The sequence below is a fragment of the Phyllopteryx taeniolatus genome, chromosome 14, assembly GCF_024500385.1.
Source record: "Phyllopteryx taeniolatus isolate TA_2022b chromosome 14, UOR_Ptae_1.2, whole genome shotgun sequence".
Classification (NCBI taxonomy): Eukaryota; Metazoa; Chordata; class Actinopteri; order Syngnathiformes; family Syngnathidae; genus Phyllopteryx; species Phyllopteryx taeniolatus.
In genome coordinates this window covers 2,981,090-3,004,258 of record NC_084515.1, presented here as the reverse complement: position 1 = coordinate 3,004,258, position 23,169 = coordinate 2,981,090, and the positions used below count along the sequence as shown (strand labels likewise).

Genomic DNA, 23,169 nt, shown 5'->3' with positions numbered 1-23,169 from the left:
ACATTACACATTAGAGAGCAGAAACCAAAATTAATTCTCATGCATGCGGTTTCTGAAAATTCATCATTAAAAACTACAGGCCATGGATCTCTTCTCTTATTGGTCAACAGAACGTAAACAAGGGGAGAACATTTGATGTATGGACTAGTGATTGATGCCCAAATAAATCTGCACAAATTGGAGCAAAATGGAATGAGTAACACCTATGAGTTGCAGATGATATCGCTTATTACAGAGAACCATTTACTCTCAGAGAGGCTATTGACAATGTCAATGATAATTGCAAAAAAAATGGTAATAGTAACTTTGAAATGTTACCAAGCTGCATCACAGAAAACAAAGACAAAGGCAAGCCAGCGATATAGCTGTTTATGCTCAGAGAAGATAATTACAAGATAATAATGTAATACTAACTGTTGAAATGATATCACGGTTTATCTGTAAATTCAACATATTAAAAAAAATAATAATAAGTCATTTTTTATGGGAAACCTGACTTCATCCGAAAAATCTGACTGTCATAATTGGACTTATTCCTCAATGTTAGTAAGTTTTGCAGCGCTATTTCTGTGTTTTCTCAGGAAGTCATTGTTGCCTTTTTTCCCTCACTGGCTTAATGAAAATGTTTCCCTAGCTATGTAACCTTTACAATGCTCCATTTGTTTTGCCCTTGTAACGTGTCTCAACATGTAAAATCGGATTTTCTTGCCTTCTTCTCACATTGGGTATGCATCAGACCCTTTCTTTCACAACCTGCTGATTTATATCTAAAGTCATTCCTTTTTCTTTCTCCATCCACCGCTCGGCCTTCAAGCGTGTGCATCCAGCTGCCAGAAGTTCCTGATCTCGCGGGTGGGTGAGGACTGGATCTTCCTCATTCTGCTGGGGCTGCTCATGGCGTTGGTCAGCTGGGTCATGGACTACGCCATCGCCTTCTGCCAAGAAGGTAGGAAAGAGGCACAGAGCAGACAAGAAACCCTTTAGAGATCTTATACGCAGTCTAGACAGGGGCGTCAAACTTTTTTGCTTGTTGTAACTATCGCAAAATAAACTGAAATTTCTGTCATTTTGTTTCTAACCATGAATCTGACAATGCACATATAGAACTACTCCGGAAACTTTCTTTTTTTATGACATTGTTTTGTTGTATTGAATGTCCTTATTTGAGTACCATGTCTGAAAGTAACAGGAGTGATTTTTTAGCATAGAATAGAAAATGCATAAACTATAACCACATAGCAACTATGCTAATAGCATGTTGACACTAAACACATTATAGTGATTCGATAAAAAATGCATTTAAAAAATAAAAAAATAACATTTAAAAACACAATTTAGGTGAGCTGCGATTGGCTGCCGACCAGTTTAGGGTGTATCCCACCTCTCGCCCGAAGAGGCGATACACTGTTTACTGTTAATTTTATTGTGCATTTGTACATTTTATTTCCTGGAGACGCACACGGCACCGATTCGGTTGAATGGCCCATGAATGCTTCTGCAAGCCACTGTAAAACGTGAAGATTTCACCGACACTGATACTGTATGTACTCTATGTGTGTTGTGTATGCATGTGTGTGCAGCACAGAAGTGGATGTACGGCGGCCTGGACAGTAATCTGCTGCTGCAGTACATCGCCTGGGTCAGCTACCCCGTGGTGCTCATCACATTCTCTGCAGGATTTACCCAGATCCTGGCTCCTCAGGCCGTGGGTGAGGCGCACGTTTAAAGACTTAATTCACCAACACATGTTTCAGATCGTCCGATTCGCAGCCGCTGCTCTGTGTTTGAATAATGTAATTGCCTCTGTAATGCACCATAAGGCCTCCAAGGACGTGGACGCACACTTCCTTTCATGCTCACGTCGGCGGGAAATCCGTAAAATATCGCTGTGATGAGATGTGCATACAGAAGATTATATGAATATCAATCAGCGCATCCACCCTCTCTCCACCCTCCTTTTTGTTCCTCATTTATTCCTCTGTAATTGCTTTCTTTCAACTCCTCTTTTTCATCCACTCCATCATGGCCACACCTGGTATCTTGTCATTCCTCAGGCTCGGGCATTCCGGAGATGAAGACCATCCTGAGGGGAGTGGTCCTCAAGGAGTACTTGACTTTTAAGACGTTTGTGGCCAAGGTCATCGGGCTCACCTGTGCCCTGGGCAGCGGGATGCCTCTGGGGAAGGAGGTAGAGGATCTGTGGCGATCTTTGATGCTTGACAGCTTCCTGTCTCTTATTTTTGTCTCATGAACATTACACTGCTAAGTGGCTCTGCTCTTCCAATTTTTCCACAGGATTTGAAGGCTCATCAACTCACTGCAATTGTATTCATACATACAAAATTTATCTCAAGTCGTTTCTCACATTGTCGCTGTCGGGCGGAAACCTGAAATAGGGTCTATTTCATATTTTTGCACATATTTCTACTATTGGTCAGTCCCCCGCATTTTTACCCCAGGTTAACAAATTGAAAGTGTTGAAAATAGCTTGAGAACAAATCTATCAACCCTCTGCGCCTTCCCTCAATTTGCGGGAGCCGTGCGACATTTTGTCAGCTCAAAATTGAAAGTCTGGATATTTCTTTGAGACAATAACGAGTGAGAATAGGTAGGTTTGATACATTTGAGTAGGGATGACTAAAATAAATTTTAAAAAATGAAAGAAATGGATAGCTGTAATTACTTCAGTGCAGAAGGAAATGGTCAGCTGCGAAGGTAAGTTGCGTACAGATTCATTTCCGCCTATTAAACTGTTTAATCAGCTCATCATTTTATTTATTTTAGCACTCATGACTTTAAGACCTTGGGAAGGTGATGTAACCACAGTTGTTTGCTTTTGTGAAGTACCAAAGGCTTTTTGTCTTGTGGGGTGTTGGCGTGAGCGCAGACTTTAATGCGCAAGGCATGCAGCGGCAACGTCCACTTTAATCAAGGAAAGAATTATAAATTTTTTAGCATATTAAATTACCGATTGAACATGATTTTGGAGTTGTGTAGTGTTGATGTTGGTGTGCACCATTATAGGATAGCAATATAAGGTATAATATCTACTTGAACGATGCAGTGTTTGGCAACTCAAGAAAGATTTTTTTGGGAATTTCCTGAAAAGTCATTTTGGCGATGCGAGGATTTCACTCGACAGCGACAATATGTTGTAGGGCCACACCGAAAACGCTAATTGAGTGTGTTCTTTGTTTTGAATATAGATCGATCTGCCGTTCAAATAGTTGGTTTGCTCTAGTGCAACATAAAATCGGTGTGCCCCGCCTCCTGCCCGATAATAGCTGGGATAGGCTCCAGCACGCCCGCGACCCTAAGTGAGGAGAAGCGGCTCAGAAAATGGATGGATGGATGGATGATACCAATAGAAAACCATTTGACGTAAATGCCACCCTTTGCAGCCGCACATATTGCACATACCGGAAACCACCACTGTAAGCGGGGTACACATACACAGATAGGCTGAATTTTAGCATTCCGAAGCCAGCAAAGATTCAATTTTCAGATGTATCGGAAAGCTTATCCTAAGTGATTATCCTTTGGTGTGGGGTCCATCCATCCATCCATCCATTTTCTGAGCCGCTTCTCCTCACTAGGGTCGCGGGCGTACTGGAGCCTATCCCAGCTGTCATTGGGCAGGAGGCGGGGTACACCCTGAACTGGTTGCCAGCCAATCGCAGGGCACATAGAAACAAACAACCATTCGCACTCACAGTCATGCCTACGGGCAATTTAGAGTTTCCAATTAATGCATGTTTTTGGGATGTGGGAGGAAACCGGAGTGCCCGGAGAAAACCCACGCAGGCACGGGGAGAACATGCAAACTCCACACAGGCGGGGCCGGGGATTGAACTCGGGTCCTCAGAACTGTGAGGCTGACGCTCTAACCAGTCGGCCACCGTGCCGCGGTGTGGGGTCCGTTGAGATTATTTTTTCCTACCCAAAAACAGTCGAGGCCAACAATCGTAAATGTTGAACTTGTTCAATAGTTACAATGGCAAATCCTTACCTGTGTGGTGAACACCGAGTTCGGCCAAATCCATGAACTTTGTGATTGTTACGTGAAACAGACTGATAGTTAATCTTTTAGAGACATCTGATAATCGGTCTTTTGCTGACTTTGACTGAAAGAGGGGAATCCGACTCAAATTTGTCCCACTTATCATGTATCCTGCTTAACATTTATCATCGTTGGACCCAACACCTTTTCTGAAGAAAAATCGCTCTTGATACATCCTACACTGTAGGATAATCGCTCAGAATAATCTTTTAGAGACATCTGATAGTTGTAATACAAGGCATTAAGGTGTTAAAACAAGTTTACGTTCTGCTAACATCCCATTCTCTGTCCTGCACCTCAGGGGCCTTTCGTCCATGTTGCCAGCCTGTGCGCCGCCCTTCTCAGCAAATTTACGGCTGCTCTTTTTGGTGGAATCTGCATGGTAAGAGTGGAATTCATGGGGGCACACTAAGCCTTTTAGCAAACCCTAATGAATATTTGATTTTAATAAAATGCTATGGTACATGAACAATTGAATGAATAATCGTATAAGCAAGTCTGACATCATCAGATTTTTTGCATCAAACCAGACTTTTCAGAATACAGCTGTTAACTTTATTATGTGTTTATTATGATATTAAGGAGAAATTCCACACAGCATATCCAGGTTGGATTCACACTGCGGGACCAAGTACCCAATTCCAATGACATACAGTCGGGGAAAAAAGCATTTGGACAGGCACAGATTGTGCAAATTGTCCCACTTAAAAAGATGAAAGAGGTCTGTCATTTTCATCATAGGCATACTTCAACTGTGAGTGACAGAATGTGAAAAAGCAATCCATGAAATCACATTGTATGATTTATTTGTATATTCTTGCGGAAAATAAATATTTGGACACCTACCAACCAGCAAAAATTCTGTCTCTCATAGACCTGTTGCTTCAACTTTAGGAAGCTCATCTATCCTTCACACGTTACCTATATTAATGGCACATGTTTTAACTCCATATCTGTATAAAAGATACCTGTCTACACCCTCAAACAGTCAGACTCCAACCTCCAATGAAAAATGTTGGTATGAACTCCACTTGCTGTGTTTGACGGAAGAAGAATGATGAACACCATCACCACGGTGAAGCATGGGGTTGGAAACATCATGCTTTGGGGCTGCTTTTCTGCAAAGGGGACAGGATGACAATTCCGTATTAACGAGAGGATGAATGGGGTCATGTATCATGACATTTTGGGCATAAAACTCCTTTCCTCCATAAGAGCATTGAAGGTGGAACGTGACTGGGTCTTCCAGCATGACAGTGACCCCAAACACACAGCCCAGGCAACTAAGGAGTGGCCCCGTGAGAAGCATTTCAATGTCCTGGAGTGGCCAAGCAAGTCTCAAGACCTCAACCCGATAGAAGATCTGTGGTGGGAGTTGAAAGTCTGTTTCAGCCCCAAACATAACAGATTGAGAGAAGATCCACATGGAAAACTGGGCCAGAACACCTGCTGCAGTCTGTGCAAACCTGCTCAAGAATTAGAGCAAACGTTTGACCTCGGTAATTGCAAACAAAGGTTTCATTACAAAGTATTAAGTTAAACTTTTTGACTGTCCAAATATTTAATTTCCATAAGAATATATAAATAAATTGTTTAAAAATCATACAATGTGATTTCCTGGATTTTTTTTTTATTTTTCTTTTACATTCTGTCTCTAATAGTTGAAGTGTACCCATGATCAAAATTACAGACCTCTTTCATCTTTTTAAGAAAATATATTTTTTAGAAAATGTATTTAATATAGTTTCTGTATACTGCGGATTCACCTATAACGGTTTGTCTACTTTTGAAAGAGGCTTGATTTCAATCTGAAAATATCCGGTTCATTTATTATTTTTTTATGATTATTTTATTTTTTTTCCCGCTGCAATAACTCATCTCCCAATTGCACCACTCGAGAGCAGAAAATCAGGATTGTGTCACTTGAACCACGCAGTGTAAATCTAGCCTCTGTCAATCTACTCTTCCAAAATTCATCATGTCTCTGGTCTTGCGAGCAAAAGACTGTGCCAAATGCAAGCTTTGATGTCGGTGTGTCTACCACTCAACAGGACGCACTCTCAAAGACGGACGCCGGTGATGCGGAGGGGAGAAAACACCACATTCAGTTAGACTCAAATAGTCCAAGGGGGTCGACCTCCCATTTAAAGATAATCAGTCTGGGAAGATGTTGATTCAATCCACCCAAGACTGTTTGCCTGAGTTCATTTGCTGCTCGTTTAAGAGAGAAAGGGTAACTTGTGCACACTTCCACTACTCACACATCTCTCTCTTTTCCCCCGCCACTATCACTGCTAAAGGAAGAACCCTTTGAGGGAAGCAAGGTATGAGTTGTGGCCACTTCCATCAACATTAATCATGGAAAGACATTTGAGCATTTATTCCATATCCTTCACATTCAGCTTAAGATCCATGTACTAGTACGCTCGTTGTCCTTACTAGAAAGACAGTTCATCGCACTAGTAGAACAACTGTCGTACGAGTAGTAATGTTTTTTCCACTACTAGCGACACCTTTGGCCTACTATTGCAATTTTAAGATGGATGTTATTTATTTGATATCCTTTGCTTAATATCCAGCTTCAAGTCCATGTACTAGGATGCTCTTTCTCCGAGGAAACAGTAGAATGACTGTGTCTTACTAGTAACCTTTTTTTCAACTACTGTATGACATTTTGCCAGACTCGTAGTACAACTTTGGCATACTAGCAGGATAACTACGTTATTATTGAAGAAAAACGGTCCACTAATTTACATCTATGCGCTACTAGTACTATGAGTGAAGCGCTATATGTTAATTTGTTGAATTTTATAATGTTACTCGTAGCATGAGTTGCACGCAGTTGTCAACTACTGCACAGTTTTGCCTCACTAGTAACATGTAGTTGTCCTACTACTATGCCAAAGTTGTCTTCAGAGTGAGGACAAAGAGCATACTAGTACATGGACACTAGTACAAGAATGTTGAATAATAATTATTCAAGACTTTGCTCCATGTACTAGTATGCTCTTTGTCCTCACTAATAAGACAATTCAGCGCACTAATACAATAACTGTGTCTTACTAGTAACATAGTAACAGCCCATGTGTGGTACTACAGTAGTAGTGGAAAAAAAAATTACTAGTAAGACACAGTCGGTCTACTGGTGTAATTGTCTGACTAGTGAGGACAAAGAGCATACTAGTACATAGACCTAAAGCTGGATATGAATGATATGGAATAAATGCTCAAACGGCCCTCCACATGCTCTGTCCATTTGCGGGCATGATAGATGGATGCTTGTACATTTGAGTGCAGTGTGTCATCCATCCGCGTCGCCCATCATTCTGTGCAAACACGTCCTTCCACGATTTCAACATGTGTCATACAGAATGTGAAATGATGACAGCAGCTTTGTAGGGCAGCATTTTGCTTGTACAACCTGTGTGTACGTATTTGCTTGAATGTCAGCTGTCTGTTCAAGGGGGTCCTCGGTTTTCAACGGTAGCAGCATACGACGTTTTGAATTTATGAGCGTACTATGCATATTTTCAAGAAATTAACTTTTCATCTACATCTACAATACATTTCTAAAATTTGTGATATAAAGGTCGATGCGTAATTTCTTTGTTGAAAACAATTTTAACACACGTGTTATTTAATATTTTCATATATCAGGTTGCAGCTCACCTACGACCCTAGTAACGATATACTCTAAGCAGGACAGAAAATGGATGGCTGGATGGATAAACTGAATAAAAGGCATGTTAAACGAAAATCACAGATTCAACACACATGATTGAACATGTACAACCTGAGCGTGTGCTAAAATTGATGTAACCTTTGCATCACAAATGTTGGAAATCATATTGAAAATGTTATTTGTTAATATTCCAATTGAATTCAATGTTGTTGAACATTTCACTTCTTAAAATATTGTTAGCCTTATACCATACAGCAATTAAAAAGTCATTTTTAAAAGTTTTCGGAAAATAACAACTTCAACAAACAAGAAGAGACCAGTTTCCTTGTTTTAACCTTTTCAAATGTACAACCCCAATTCCAATGAAATTGGGACATTGTGTTAAACAGAAAAAAAAACACACATTGTCATTGTCATTGTCTTGCTGAAATAAGCAGGGGAGTCCATGAAAAAGACGTTGCTTGGATGGCAGCATATGTTTCTCCAAAACCTGTATGTACCTTTCAGCATTAATGATGCCTTCACAGATGTGTAATTTACCCATGCCATTGGCACCAACACAGCCCCATACCATCACAGATGCTGGCTTTTGAACTTTATCCGGATGGTTCTTTTCCTCTTTGGCCCGGAGGACACGACGTCCACAATTTCCAAAAACAATTTGAAATGTGGACTCGTCGGACCACAGAACACTTTTCCACTTTGCATCAGTCCATCTTAGATGAGCTCGGGCCTAGAGAAGCCGGCGGCGTTTCTGGGTGTTGTTGATAAATGCTTTTGCTTTGCATAGTAGAGCTTCAAGTTGCACTTACGGATGTAGCGCCGAACAGTTTTTACTGACATTGGTTTTCTGAAGTGTTCCTGAGCCCATGTGGTGATATCCTTTACAGATTGATGTCAGTTTTTGATGCAGTGCTGCTTGAGGGATCGAAGGTCACGGACATTCAATGTTGGCTTTCAGCCTTGCCGCTTACGTGCAGTGATTTCTCCAGATTCTCTGAACCTTTTGATGATATTATGGACCGTAGATGATGAAATCCCTAAATTCCTTGCAATTGAGGAACATTGTCCTTAAATGTTATTTGTTTATTATTCAATAAAATATAGGTTGAACATGATTTGTAAATCATTGTATTCTGTTTTTATTTATGTTTAACACAACGTCCCAACTTCATTGGAATGGGGTTGTATGTAGGTAAAACCATTTTTAGCAAGCACATTGGTATTTATATTGTGACAGTAATTTAAAAATGACTTTGGCAATTAAGACATTGAATATGCATTTTTGCACGTCTCCAGATTATATGGACACCCTTGGATAAAATTTTCCACAAATAGTTACTGTCATGATATAGATAGACTATGACCCATTCAAAATCAGGTTAAGATGCCACCATAGGAGCGGAACTCCATCATAAACCGGGGACACCCTGTGTATGTTTCTGTATTTTATTTTCCATATCTGATGCTGATTGGACAGAACGAGTTGAGAAACACTGAAATGCTGTCTGCTGCTTGTGCGGTGGGTGTGGGCTGCTGCTTTGCTGCACCTATTGGAGGTAAGATGACACCTATAGAAAGCCGTTTAAGCATTTATTCCATACACAGTTATGCCACGCGGCACATTTTATTTAAGCCCGTCACAAAAATAGAACCTGTAGACAGTGCAACAAGACGAACTAAAACTGGAAGCTGTATGCCAAATGCCACTGTGAAGGGAGAACCTTTTGTGTACTGTATTTTAATGAGGACAAAATAGTATTTATTTATATTATTGTGTTTTATATTTGATCTAATGTGGAGCAATTTGTTAAAGCTTTGTATTTTTATTTTATGTATATATAAAATTGAGTTGAGTTTGTGTGCATGTGACAAAGGGGTGTTGTTCAGCATCGAGGTCACGTCGACGTTTTTCGCGGTAAGGAACTACTGGAGGGGCTTCTTCGCTGCTACCTTCAGTGCCTTCATCTTCCGAGTGCTGGCCGTGTGGAACCAGGAAGAAGGTACACAACCACAGACTCCATTCTTATTACCTCTGACCCATTGCGGACTACAGTATGTGGGGAACTTTACATGGTTCTTCTCCATCACGATTGTTAGTATTGTTTCAAAACAGTAGCAACTTGTCTCCAACGAAAATACTGAGCATTATCGAACGGGTTGAAAAAAGGATAATTTACAAACTTCTCCTCAGTGTTTCTCAACCTCTGCTGAGCCCAAAGCAGATATTATTTATTGGAAAAAATCTCACAGCACACCACGAAGCAAATATGTCACAAAAAGATACACAGGTTAATTATACCTTCTGCATCTAGTGGAAAAGCATTTAACTGTTCTGGCTGTCACTATACGTCACTGGCATAGATTCACTATATTTCCAAAAGTATTTGCTCACTCATCCAAATAATCAGGATCAGGTGTTCCCATCACTTCCATGGCCACATGTGTATAAAATCAAGCACCTAGGCATGCACAGTTTTTACAAACATTTGTGAAAGAATGTGTCCCTCACAGTGAATTCCAGCGTGGAACTGTGATAGGATGCCACCTGTGCAACAAGTCCAGTCGTGAAATTTCCTCACCCCTAAATATTCCACAGTCTACTGTCACCTGTATAATGCAGCCCTATGGGGGGCACAAGTCAGTGCAAACTGTAGGCCGGTCCCAAGTCCGGATAAATGCAGAGGGTTGCGTCAGGAAGGGCATCCGGCTTAAAACCTTGCCAAACAAATATGAGCGTTCATCCAAAGAATTCCATACCGGATCGGTCGTGGCCCGGGTTAACAACGTCCGCCACCGGCGCCGTCGACTTGCAGGGCACCGTTGGAAATTCAGCTACTGTGGGTCGAAGTCAAAGAAGAAGAAGAGGTTGAAAGCGGGTTCTTCGGCAGAAAGAGAAGAGGAAAGCACAGAGCCTAGAACTGAATGTGGGGACTTTGAATGTTGGGACTATGAGGGGAAAATCTCGGGAGTTGGTTGACATGATGGAGGAGAAAGGTTGATATATTGTGTGTCCAGGAGACTATGTGGAAAGGCAGTAAGGCTAGAAGTTTAGGGGCAGGGTTTAAATTATTTTACCATGATGTAGATGGGAAGAGAAATGGAGTCAGGGTTATTTTAAAAGAAGAGTTGGCTAAGAATGTCTTGGAGGTGAAAAGAGTATCAGATCGAGTGATGAGGTTGAAATTTGAAATTGAGGGTGTTATGTGTAATGTGATTAGTGGCTATGCCACACAGGTAGAATGTGACCTAGAGGTGAAAGAGAAATTCTGGAAGGAGCTAGATGAAGTAGTTCTGAGCATCCCAGACAGAGAGAGAGTTGTAATTGGTGCAGATTTTAATGGACATGTTGGTGAAGGTAATAGGGGTGATGAAGAAGTGATGGGTAAGTACGGCATCCAGGAAAGGAACTTGGAGGGACAGATGGTGGTAGACTTTGCAACAAGGATGCAAATGGCTGTAGTGACTTTTGTTAACTTTTTCCAGAAGAGGCACGAACATTAGGGTGACCTACAAGAGCGGAGGAAGAAGCACGCAGGTGGATTATATCTTGTGCAGACGATGAAATCTGAAGGAGGTTACCAACTGTAAATTAGTGGTAGGGGAGAGTGTGGCTAGACAGCATAGGATGGTGGTGTGTAAGATGACTCTGGTGGTGGGGAGAAAAATTAGAAAGACAAAGGCAGAGCAGAGAACCATGTGGTGGAAGCTGAGACAGGACGAGTGTTGTGCAGCTTTTCGGGAAGAGGTGAGACAGGCTCTCGGTGGACGGGAGGAGCTTCCAGAAGACTGGACCACTGCAGCCAAGGTGATCAGAGAGGCAGGCAGGAGAGTACTTGGTGTATCTTCTGGCAGGAAAGGAGAGAAGGAGACTTGGTGGTGGAACCTCACAGTAAAGGAAATCATACAAGGAAAAAGGTTAGCTAAGAAGAAGTGGGACACTGAGAGGACCGAGGAGAGGCGAAATGAATACATTAAGATGCGACACAGGGCAAAGGTAGAGGTGGCAAAGGCCAAACAAGAGGCATATGATGACATGTATGGCAGGTTGGACACTAAAGAAGGAGAAAAGGATCTCGACAGGCTGGCCAGACAGAGGGATAGAGATGGGAAGGATGTGCAGCAGGTTAGGGTGATTAAGGATAGAGATGGAAATATGTTGACTGGTGCCAGCAGTGTGCTAGCTAGATGGAAAGAATACTTCGAGGAGTTGATGAATGAGGAAAATAAGAGAGAAGGGAGAGTAGAAGAGGCAAGTGTGGTGGACCAGGAAGGGGCAATGATTAGTAAGGGGGAAGTTAGAAAGGCATTAAAGAGGATGAAAAATGGAACGGCAGTTGGTCCTGATGACATTCCTGTGGAGGTATGGAAGCATCTAGGAGAGGTGGCTGTGGAGTTTTTGAACAGCTTGTTCAATAGAATTCTAGTGCGTGAGAAGATGCCTGAGGAATGGAGGAAAAGTGTACTGGTGCCCATTTTTAAGAACAAAGGTGATGTGCAGAGCTGTGGGAACTATAGAGCAATAAAGTTGATGATCCACAGAATGAAGTTATGGGAAAGAGTAGTGGAGGCTAGACTCAGGACAGAAGTGAGTATTTGCGAGCAACAGTATGGTCTCATGCCAAGAAAGAGTACCACAGATGCATTATTTGCCTTGAGGATGTTGATGGAAAAGTACAGAGAAGGTCAGAAGGAGCTACATTGTGTCTTTGTAGATCTAGAGAAAGCCTATGACAGAGTACCCAGAGAGGAACTGTGGTACTGCATGCGGACGTCTGGAGTGGCAGAGAAGTATGTTAGAATAATACAGAACATGTACGAGGGCAGCAGAACAGCGGTGAGGTGTGCTGTAGGTGTGACAGACGAATTTAAGGTGGACGTGGGACTGCATCAGGGATCAGACCTAAGCCCCTTCTTTTTTGCAGTGGTGATGGATAGGCTAACAGATGAGGTTAGACTGGAATCCCTGTGGACCATGATGTTTGCAGATGACATTGTGATCTGGAGTGAAAGCAGGGAGCAGCTGGAGGAACAGTTAGAAAGATGGAGGCATGCACTGGAAAGAAAAGGAATGAAGATTAGCCGAAGTAAGACAGAATATATGTGCATGAATGAGAGGGGTGGTGGGGGAAAAGTGAGGCTACAGGGAGAAGAGATAGCAAGGGTGGAGGACTTTAAATACCTGGGGTCAACCGTCCAGAGCAATGGTGAGTGTGGTCAGGAAGTGAAGAAACGGATCCAAGCAGGTTGGAACGGGTGGAGGAAGGTGTCAGGTGTGTTATGTGACAGAAGAGTCTCTGCTAGGCACTGGCACTGAAGAGACAACAGGAAGCAGAGTCGGAGGTGGCGGAAATGAAGATGTTGAGGTTCGCTCTCGGAGTGACCAGGTTGGATAAAATTAGAAATGAGCTCATCAGAGGGACAGCCAAGGTTCGATGTTTTGGAGACAAAGTTAGAGAGAGCAGACTTCAATGGTTTGGACACATCCAGAGGAGTAATAGTGACTATATTGGTAGAAGGATGATGAAGATGGAGCTCCCAGGCAAGAGAGCTAGAGGAAGACCAAAGAGAAGGTTGATGGATGTCGTGAAGGAAGACATGATGGCAGTTGGTGTTTGAGAGGAGGATGCAGGAGATAGGCTTACATGGAAAAGGATGACGCGCTGTGGCGACCCCTAACAGGACAAGCCGAAAGGAAAAGAAGAAGACTGTCACCTGTATTATAGAAACATGGAAGCATTTGGGAACGACAGCAACTCAGCCATGAAGCGGTAGGCCGCGTAAACTGACGGAGCGGGGTCACCAGATGCTGAGGCACATAGTGCAAGGAGGTCGCCAACTTTCTGCCGAGTCAATGGCTACAGACCTCCAAACTTCATGTGGCCTTCAGATTAGCTCAAGAACAGTGTGCAGAGAGCTTCACAGAATGGGTTTCCATGGCCGAGCAGCTGCATTCAAGCCATACAGCAATGCAAAGTGTCGGAAGCAGTGGTGTAAAACGCGCCACCACTGCACTCTTCGAGCAGTGGAGATGTGTTCTGACGCTTCTCCATCTGGCGATCTGATGGACGAGTCTGGATTTGGAGGTTGCCAGGAGAACGGTACTTGTCTGACTGGATTGTGCCAATGTAGGGTTTGATGCAGCGGGGATTATGGTGTGGGGTTGTTATTCAGAAGTTGAGCTTTGCCCCTTAGTTCCAGTGAAAGGAACTAGCCTTCAGCAAACCAAGAGATTTTGGACAATTCCATGCTTCTGGCTTTGAAGAGAAGAGTTGAAGCTTTTATAGCTGCAAAAGGTGACCCAATATCATATTGAACCCCACGGATTACGTTCATGTGAGTCAACATAGGTGAGCAAATACTTTTGGCAATATAGTGTAGATGAACAAAGATACATTATGTTGTAGTTATTTGAAGCTAGGGATTAAACAGTTAATTTCAAATATCAAACAGTTAGTACAGTGGTTAGGGTTAGGGTTCACATACAAGTGCCCCAAGTTCTGAGTTTTCCGAGATACTAGCCATTCGAACATTCTTTTTTTTGCTGTGACTTGCGAGCCAACATTGGAGGTATGAGCACGAGATGGTGGCAGTGAACCCACTTCACAGCAAGCAGCACTTCGGCAGATGGTGAAGAATTGTTCAAAAGAGAACCTTCAAGCTTTTTAAAGCCACTCCCAGTTTACGTTTACTGGCAAACTAACCATGAAACAAAGAGAACTACACATTGTGGATATACACAATTGCATACCTTAATGTTAAACTCTGCTAGCCAAATGCTAACATATTATGAGAAACGCCAAGGACGAGCTAATGAATAGCATCATTATTGTGGTGCTATAACTCTTTAAGAAACAGATATTGGAACACAAAAGGTGGAGCAACACGTAGACACAGACAATGTAACAATACTTACAGGTATATATTATTTATCCTCTGCAAAGAACAACTAATATAACTGCAGTTTGCTGTGGAGCCTGGACCGGTTCGATGTACAGTGTAGTTATACATTACACATTTACCCTCGGGGGCCAAGGTGCCCACACCAGAAGGAGCTGCACAATGTTCATTGATTTAAAGCAAAAAAATTTTCGACAACTGTCTAATGCTTTACATTCTATTTAATTATGTCATTACTGTGTGTTTTTAAGAAGTACAATATTATCGAGTACTATTTCCCCAAAATTAGGGTTGTGTTTTTTGGGATGCTGGAACCGATTAACAGCATTTACATTTTTTTTCAATGGGATACAAGTGTTTTTGAGTTACGAACCAAACAAATTAAACTCGAATCTCAAGGCACCACCGTATTACCATTTCCAATTTATAATTATCTTTAATATCGTATTTAGCATTGGCAGAGACTGAGTGAACAGGTAAGCGAGGGAGAGCGAGAAGGAGCTAGGCTGTCTGTGTGCATGACGTGTTATATTTAAACAACAATAAATGTTTAAAAAAAAAAAATTATACTGATAATCGTGATGTAAAATTTTCATACCGTTTCACCTCTGTGTTTGCAAGCATATTCACTGCTAAGCCAAAATGTTTCAAAACTTTGATTGGATTTCATTATGAAGGATTTCAAGGAATGATTTCATTATGTTTGTATGCCACATTTGTTGACTAAACTCATTTGTTTTCCATCAGAGACCATCACTGCTCTCTTTAAGACTCGCTTCCGTCTGGACTTCCCCTTCGACCTTCAGGAGCTGCCGGCCTTCGCCGTCCTCGGGTGAGTGCGTGCCTTCGGAGCCGTGGCAGCTTAACCTGATCGCCAAGTTTGTCGCCGCTTGGGTTTGCGAAGGACGTCTCCATCCTTTCAGCCTCCTCATTTGCATTCCTGTCGAGTTGAGTTGATTTGTGTTTGCTGATCCGGGCATGAAATTAACTTTTTTCCCCATTGATTTACTCCATTTTGCACTCTTGTCTTTTTCAATAAAGTGTTCCGCTACTATATCACGGTTCATCGTTTACGCCCTTGCTATAGCTCAGATTTTTAAGCAAACATTTTTTATTAGTTTTTACAAGATACAGGCATGTTTAAATATATAATTGCGCGTCTTCAGTGTAGTAGCACGTTGTGTTCAGCACCATCAGAACAATCCATGCACAAACTGCAACAATTATAGCGTATTTACGATTGCGTCTTCTGACAAATCCATCTTTTTTCCCCAACGGTTGTGCTTCAAAACAGGAAAAAAAAAAGATGTTGAATCGTCGGCTCTGTTGCTGTAATGTTGAATTCCAGCACAGGGGGCAACTGAAGATAGATATTATAGCTTTAAGACATACATTTTAGTGGTTTGTTACATAATGCACCAAATTATAAAAAAAAAAATAATAATAATAATAAAAGTACAACACCCGCATTTTGTAACAACTGATACAATTTGTAACAACTTAATACAAAATGTGAAGAATTTTATTAAAAAATTTACCCTATAACAAAATGTGTCTTTTTTACATCATGAAGTGAAAATGTATTCATGTTTTTACATAATGTGGTACTACAGGGGGTGTCAGTTACTCACATTTTTTTCTATTCGTTTCAGGGCTCTGGCCCAATCACTATACTCTACTAATACTTAATAATAACAACAGAAAGTCAGTCGATGAACCCAAATCTGAAGAGTCAAAGACTTTCTGGAGTCTCTGGTGTCATTGGTGTTTTATTTGCAGGATCGCCTGCGGTTTCGGTGGCGCCCTCTTTGTCTACCTGAACCGGCTCATCGTGGAGTGCATGAGGAAGCAGAAGACCATTAACAAGCTCTTGCTGAGGAAGTAAGTATCTAATCCTTTCCACGCAATTGAGTGGCGCCCTCACAGTAGCCCTCTAATTGTTAAGCTGCCACAAAGCAGCAGGACTGTAGTCGAGACTCCAGGGATTGCTGAGCTTTATCAGAGTGAGAATTTAACTGTTTTTAACAAGCTAATCAATCCTTAACAAGATATTTTAAATGGGGTACACACTGGTATTCAACAGCTTAACAGCTTTTTAACATGATAGACCCAACATGAAGAGGAAAAGAAATGGTCCACTGTATTATGACTACTCTTATTAAAGTGTGAGGTGTACTCCATATGAGCAGCACATCACACACATAATCTTAATCGTAAATCTCTTCCCCAGAACATACAAAAAAGAAAAAAAGTTCATAGCAGAAGAATAAATAGAAGAACAAGAGTGTCACTTCCTAATTGGCTGTCGTTCCGTGACAGATAACAATCACGGAATCCGTGGCTCAGCTGGACTCTGTATTGACCACACACATGTGTTTGCGATCGTAAGGTTTAACTTTCACGTTAGCCCTGGAATTTACTTCCCGGCATGAGTGAGAAAAGCGAGGGATCAGGAGTTAGAGAATAAATGGAGGTACACACGGACCGATAATAGGGCCAAATTTGAGCCATTTTCCCTCCTAACGATCAAAGCCAGAAAAGGCCCAAATATCTGATGTTTCCAAAAGATTATCTCATCCAATCATCCTATGGTGTGTTAAGAGTGATATTTCCTCTCCGATCTGCTCAAAAAACAGGATGCTAATTGTAAATGTTAAACATCTTGAACATTTATGTGAAGTAAGAACACATGCCCATTTTCTTCTCCACAAGTGGGGTCTCTCCACTTAAGTGTCACATGTCCTAATACATTGTGCACATAGTGCAGCCTTCTACAGACTAGGCTTTATTTTATTGATTATTTTCAGAAGTTGGAAGTCCAAATTAGGGTGGAAAGAAGAGAAGCCACATTTAAATCGACTGATGTTTAAATATGTTGGTGAAGGATAAAAATTGCGGTGCATTGCCCCAGACCTTGTGGTTAAAATTGGCCTGGTGGCGTGTTAATTGGGTCACTTAGTCTCACACATCACACAGGAGCTATTTGCGGACGCTGTTCCCTCACCACCTGCGCTTGAAAAATAAAAATCTACCCCGTCTTGATGACGAGTGCACCCATTAATGACCCCGCAGTCCGTCTCTTCCTGTCAGGCGTTTGGCGTATCCAGCGCTCGTCACCCTGCTGGTGTCCACCCTCACGTTCCCGCCGGGCTTCGGGCAGTTCATGGCAGGCCAGGTGAGGACGTGTTTTTTGGCGGGCAAAATGATTGAGGACCATTTTGATGAAAGGTAAACGTCACCTACAGTGTACATTTTACATACGTTTGTGCTCAAAGGCCACATTTGATTTTTAAAAAGGCCTTTAAAAAAAAACAAATGTTATAAGTGGTACCATAATTACAATTAATTACACAATTATTTCAATAAAAATACACATACATTGTTAAATGTGTAAGTAAAATACCAGTTTATTTTAATATAAAAGCAATAGTTGAGTTTTATTCATCAACTACTTATTTAATTAAATACATTTTATATATTATATGTATTTGATACATATATAATATACATATTAAATGTGTTTGCATATGTAAAATAGTTTATTTTAAAAATGAAATACTAATTCGTTCTTTTTTTATTGATTAGAGTTAATTGGCAAATTAGTTGATAGAATAAATAAAAGTTACATGTGTATTTAAAATATGTACTTTATTTGAATCATAAAAAACATTTTTATTGATAATTTTTTTATAATTAACCAATTGTTTGATCTAATTAAAAAAACATTTTCCTTCAAAATTCTACACACAAAACCCCTTTATGACACCATGAAAAAAGAACTGAAAAAGAAAACTTTTGCTAATTTTATTTTTTTTTAAATCACTATTACGGGCTTCGTGTGTAGAATTTTGAGGGGGGAAATGAATTAATTCCATTTGGGAAATAGGCTGCAACATAAGAAAATGTGGGAAAATTGAAGCGCTGTGAATACTTCCCAGATGCTTGTTAATTGTAACTTGTGGTTGTGACCTCAGCTGACGCAGCACGAGTCGTTGGTGGCGTTGTTTGACAACCGCACGTGGTGCCGCCAAGGCGTGGCCGAGGAGTTCGACTACATCAGCCACCACCACGGCTGGAAGCACCCCCAGGTCAACGTCTTCATCACGCTCGTCCTCTTCATTGTCATGAAGGTGCGTCTGTATTACTGGTACACGCTTGTAACCCAAACTACTAGTATCTCGACTCATCGGTCCCCATTGAAGTGACTGGAAAGGCCATTCACCCATTCTAGCCTCCCAAGTAAAAATCTATAAATATCTTCATTGTGTGTTTATCAACAATAAAAATGGCACTCTATAAAATTGTTTCTGGCACATTGTTTTGTTTCAATTCAATGGATATTGTGCTGCTCCCACCTGAGGGCAGTATTTTACAGACATACAATACACACTATATTGCCAAAAGTATTTGCTCACCCATCCAAATACTCTGAATCAGGTGTTCCAATCATTTCCATGGTCACAGGTGTATAAAATCAAGCACCTATGCATGCAGATTATTTTACAAACATTTGTGAAAGAATGTGTCGCTCTCAGGAGCTCAGTGAATTCCAGCGTGGAACTGTGATGGATGCCACATGTGCAACAAGTCCAGTTGTGAAATGTCCTCACCCCTAAATATTCCACAGTCGACTGTATAACAAGAACATGGAAGCATTTGGGAACGACAGCAACTCAGCCACGAAGCAGTTGGCCACGTAAACTGACGCAGCGGGGTCAGTGGATGCTGAGGCGCATAGTGCAAGGAGGTCGCCAACTTTCTGCCGAGTCAATCGCTACAGACCTCCAAACTTCATGTGGCCTTCAGAATAGGTCAAGAACAGTGCGCAGAGAGGTTCACGGAATGGGTTTCCATGGCCGGGGAAGCTCCATCCAAGCCATACAGCACCGAGTGCAATGCAAAGCGTCAGACGCAGTGGTGTAAAACACGCCACACGGAGATGTGTTCTGACACTTCTCCATCTGGCATTCTGATGGACAAGTCTGGGTTTGGCGGTTGCCAGGAGAACGGTACTTGTCTGACTGCATTGTGCCAAGTGTAAAGTTTGTTGAAGGGGGGATTATGGTGTGGGGTTGTTTTTCAGGAGCTGGGCTTGGCCCCTTAGTTCCAGTAAAAGGAACTCTGCATGCTTCAGCATATAAAGGGATTTTGGAGAATTCCATGTTCCCAACTTTGTGGGAACAGTTTGGAGCCGGCCCCTTCCTCTTTCAACATGACTGTGCACCAGTGCACAAAGCAAGGTCCATTAAGACATGGATGACAGAGTCGGTGTGAGTGAACTTGACTGGCCTGCGCAGAGTCCTGACCTCAACCCAATAGAACACCTTTAAGTTGAATTACAGGGGAGACTGAGAGCCAGGCCTTCTCTTCGGTGTGTGACCTCATAAATGCATTTCTGGAAGAATGGTAAAAGATTCCCATAAACACACTCCTAGATCTTGTGGACAGACTTCCCAGAATAGTTGAATCTGTTATATTTGCAAAGCGTGGACCGAAGGATTAGGAATGGGATGTCACTTAAGTTCATATGTACGTCAAAGCAGGTGTGCAAATGCTTTTGGCAATATAGTGTGTATGGACACGGTAACTCCTCAGTAAGCCACAGTAATATTAGTAATTTTTATCGGAGGATAAAGAATATATAACTCTGAGTATTGTATTCTGTCTGCATCTATTTGTACCGCTTGAGTTCACATATAAGTGTTGAAAGGTATATAATTAATGTGGCATCGATGCTAGTTTTTTTATCCCGTCTATGATGTTTTGCATTGTGTGTTAAGCTATTTGACTTTCCTAAGGCAGTTATGTGGTGGTTTTAAATATATATGTAATTGTCTTTTGTTTTATGTTTAGTTTTGCAGTAATCTTCAGTTGAGATTGGCTTTTTTGAATAACTGTTTACTATCTAACAAACTGCTGCTTTTCTTGAAGTTAGCTGCCACCGTCTAGCGCTAGTAACTCAAATTTTTCCCCGAAAGTCAAGACAAAAAAATTGTCCGAAAATCTGCTTTCCACAAGTAGCCGACGAGGCCCCTTGCATTACACACTCGGCGCCAGGAAAAACTAGCCAGACTTCATCCCCATTTAAGTAAGAAAACTAAAGATTTACTAGTTTAATTTTAAATGTGATAGGTGGGAGAGAGACTCCATTATTTGTATACAAGCTATTAATAAGTACATTTTCCATAATATGTCCACTTTAATGTCTACTCTGTCGTCTCAGTTCTGGATGTCCGCCGTGGCCACCACCATGCCCGTTCCGTGTGGGGCCTTCATGCCAGTTTTCCTCATCGGTGAGTCACATCTTGCACAAGTTATTTCTCATCGTAGTAAAATAAAAAAAATAAATCATGTTGTGAATGTGTGTGATGGTTAGGTGCAGGATTTGGCAGACTTGTCGGAGAGATCATGGCTGCCATGTTTCCTGGTGGTATCCATGCCGACGGCAGCGTGTATCCCATAGTGCCCGGCGGTTATGCTGTAGTGGGTGAGCATCTCTAGGTATCTGTAAGCCATTTATAGACCCTTTCCAAAATAATTTAAATAATTTATTTATTTCCATAATTCCAGTCAAAAATTTAAACGTTCATTGATTACAGATTCAGGGCCCACAATTTAAACAAGTATTTATTTGTTTACATAATTTGGGGTTCCATCTCATAAAACCTACAAAATCAGGAATTCAAAAAATCTGAATACTAAGAAGAAGTCATCCCAAATTACAGGCCATAAATGTTTTAAACTGAGTGTCACACACTAATCATCTACTGAACTCAAAGCACATGCACAGGTTTAACCAAAGTGTCATTAAATTGCTTCAGTTTGGTTCAATTGCCTCAGTTGGGTTCAGTATGGGGACGATTCCAGACCTGACAACTGGCCAGAAGACCATCATTGATACCCTCCATAGGATGGGTAAGCCACAAAAGTTCATAGTGAAGGAGGCTGGCTGTACACAGAGTGCTGTGTCCAAGCATATCAATTGAAAGTCTAGTGGAAGGACAAAATGTGGCAGGAGAAGATGCACCAGCAAAAGAGATGACCTTCAGCGGATTATCAAACAGAGAAGGTTCAAAAATCCAGCAGAGTTCCAGAAAGAGTGCAATGAGGCAGGAGTTTCAAAAACCTTAACATTCAGACGTATCCGGGAGATGCTGTCGGGTTCTGAGCCTGAGTCAACGTAGGTTGCGTCTCAACTGGGCCAAGGAGAAGAAGGTTTCGACTGTTGGCCAGTGGTCCGAGGTCCTCTTTTCCGATGAAAGTAAAGTGTGCCTTTCATTCGGGAATCAAGGTCCAAGGGTTTGGAGGAAGACTTGTGAAGAACAGAGCCCAAGCTGCTTGAGGTCCATTGTGAAATATCCACAGTCAGTCATGATTTGGGGTGCATGTCCAGTGCAGGTGTTGGTAAACTCTGCTTTCTTAAATCCAAGGTCACTGCAACAATCTACCAAAATGTTTTAGAGGACTTCATGATTCCTTCTGCTGAGGATCTGTATAGAGACGCCGATTTCATCTTCCAGAAGGACCTGGCCCCTGCCCATACCGCCAGAAGCACCAAAACCTGGTTTGATGCACATGCCATCACAGTGCTTGACTGGCCAGCCAACTCGCCGGATCTAAACCCCATTGAGAATCTATGGGGTATTATCAAGAGGAAAATGAGGGGCACCAGACCCAAAAACAAAGAAGAACTGACAGCAAGCATCAAGCAAATATGGGCTTCCATAACTCCCAGGCAATGCCACAGGCTGATTGCCTAAATGCCACGGCGCATCGAGGCAGTGATTAAAGCAAAGGGATTCCCAACCAAGTATTGAAGATTAACATATCGTTCTACATTCCTACCCTCACCAAAGGTCACGAGTTGTGGGTCGTGACCGAAAGAACAAGATCCTGGATACAAGCGGCCGGAATGAGTTTCCTCCGCAGTGTCTGGGCTCCCCCTTAGAGATAGGGTGAGAACTTCTGTCATCCATGAGGGGCTTAGAGTAGAGCCACTGCTCCTCCCCATTGAGGAGCCAGATGCGGTGGCTCGGGCATCTGATTAGGATGCCTCCTGGACGCCTCCCTGGTGAGGTGTTCCGGGCACATCCCACCGTGAGGAGACCCCGGGTACGACCCAGGACACGCTGGAGAGAGTATGTCTCCCCGCTGGCCTGAGAACGGCTCGTGATCTCCCCAGAAGAGCTGGTTGAAGTGGCTGGGAGAGGGAAGTCTGGGCTTCCCTATTAAAGTTACTACCTCCGCAACCCGACCTCAGATAAACTGAAGAAAATGGATGGATGTTTAAATTGTGGGCCCTGAATCTATAATCTATGAAAGTTTAACTTTCTGAATGGAATTATGTAAATAAATAAACGTTTCCATGATATTACATTTTTTGGAAAGGGTCTGTATAATCAAGGGTAATGTAAAATGACTTTTAGATGCTATTAAAATGTTTTGGTATCCTAGTTTAGGGTACATTTATGGTTTATACTACAGTATTAATAAAGGTCATTTTAAAAAATTTTAGGGGGGTCAATTG

General features: G+C 41.8%; 1 protein-coding gene across 6 annotated transcripts in view; it reads left to right on the top strand.

Moving 5' to 3' along the window:
- Positions 1-23,169, top strand: part of clcn2a (chloride channel, voltage-sensitive 2a) — a 94,761-nt gene that overhangs the window by 53,900 nt on the left and 17,692 nt on the right. For 4 of the 6 annotated variants that reach the window (XM_061798559.1, XM_061798558.1, XM_061798554.1 and 1 more), the window contains exons 3-15: positions 815-946; positions 1,581-1,709; positions 2,055-2,188; positions 4,362-4,442; positions 6,361-6,384; positions 9,223-9,301; positions 9,620-9,745; positions 15,390-15,474; positions 16,422-16,523; positions 17,715-17,817; positions 18,617-18,772; positions 20,866-20,935; positions 21,019-21,129. In XM_061798559.1, coding sequence (XP_061654543.1) covers positions 815-946; positions 1,581-1,709; positions 2,055-2,188; positions 4,362-4,442; positions 6,361-6,384; positions 9,223-9,301; positions 9,620-9,745; positions 15,390-15,474; positions 16,422-16,523; positions 17,715-17,817; positions 18,617-18,772; positions 20,866-20,935; positions 21,019-21,129 — 1,332 coding nt within the window. The remainder of the gene's footprint in view (positions 1-814; positions 947-1,580; positions 1,710-2,054; positions 2,189-4,361; positions 4,443-6,360; positions 6,385-9,222; positions 9,302-9,619; positions 9,746-15,389; positions 15,475-16,421; positions 16,524-17,714; positions 17,818-18,616; positions 18,773-20,865; positions 20,936-21,018; positions 21,130-23,169) is intronic. The other 2 variants (XM_061798556.1, XM_061798557.1) reach the window with 1 other exon arrangement.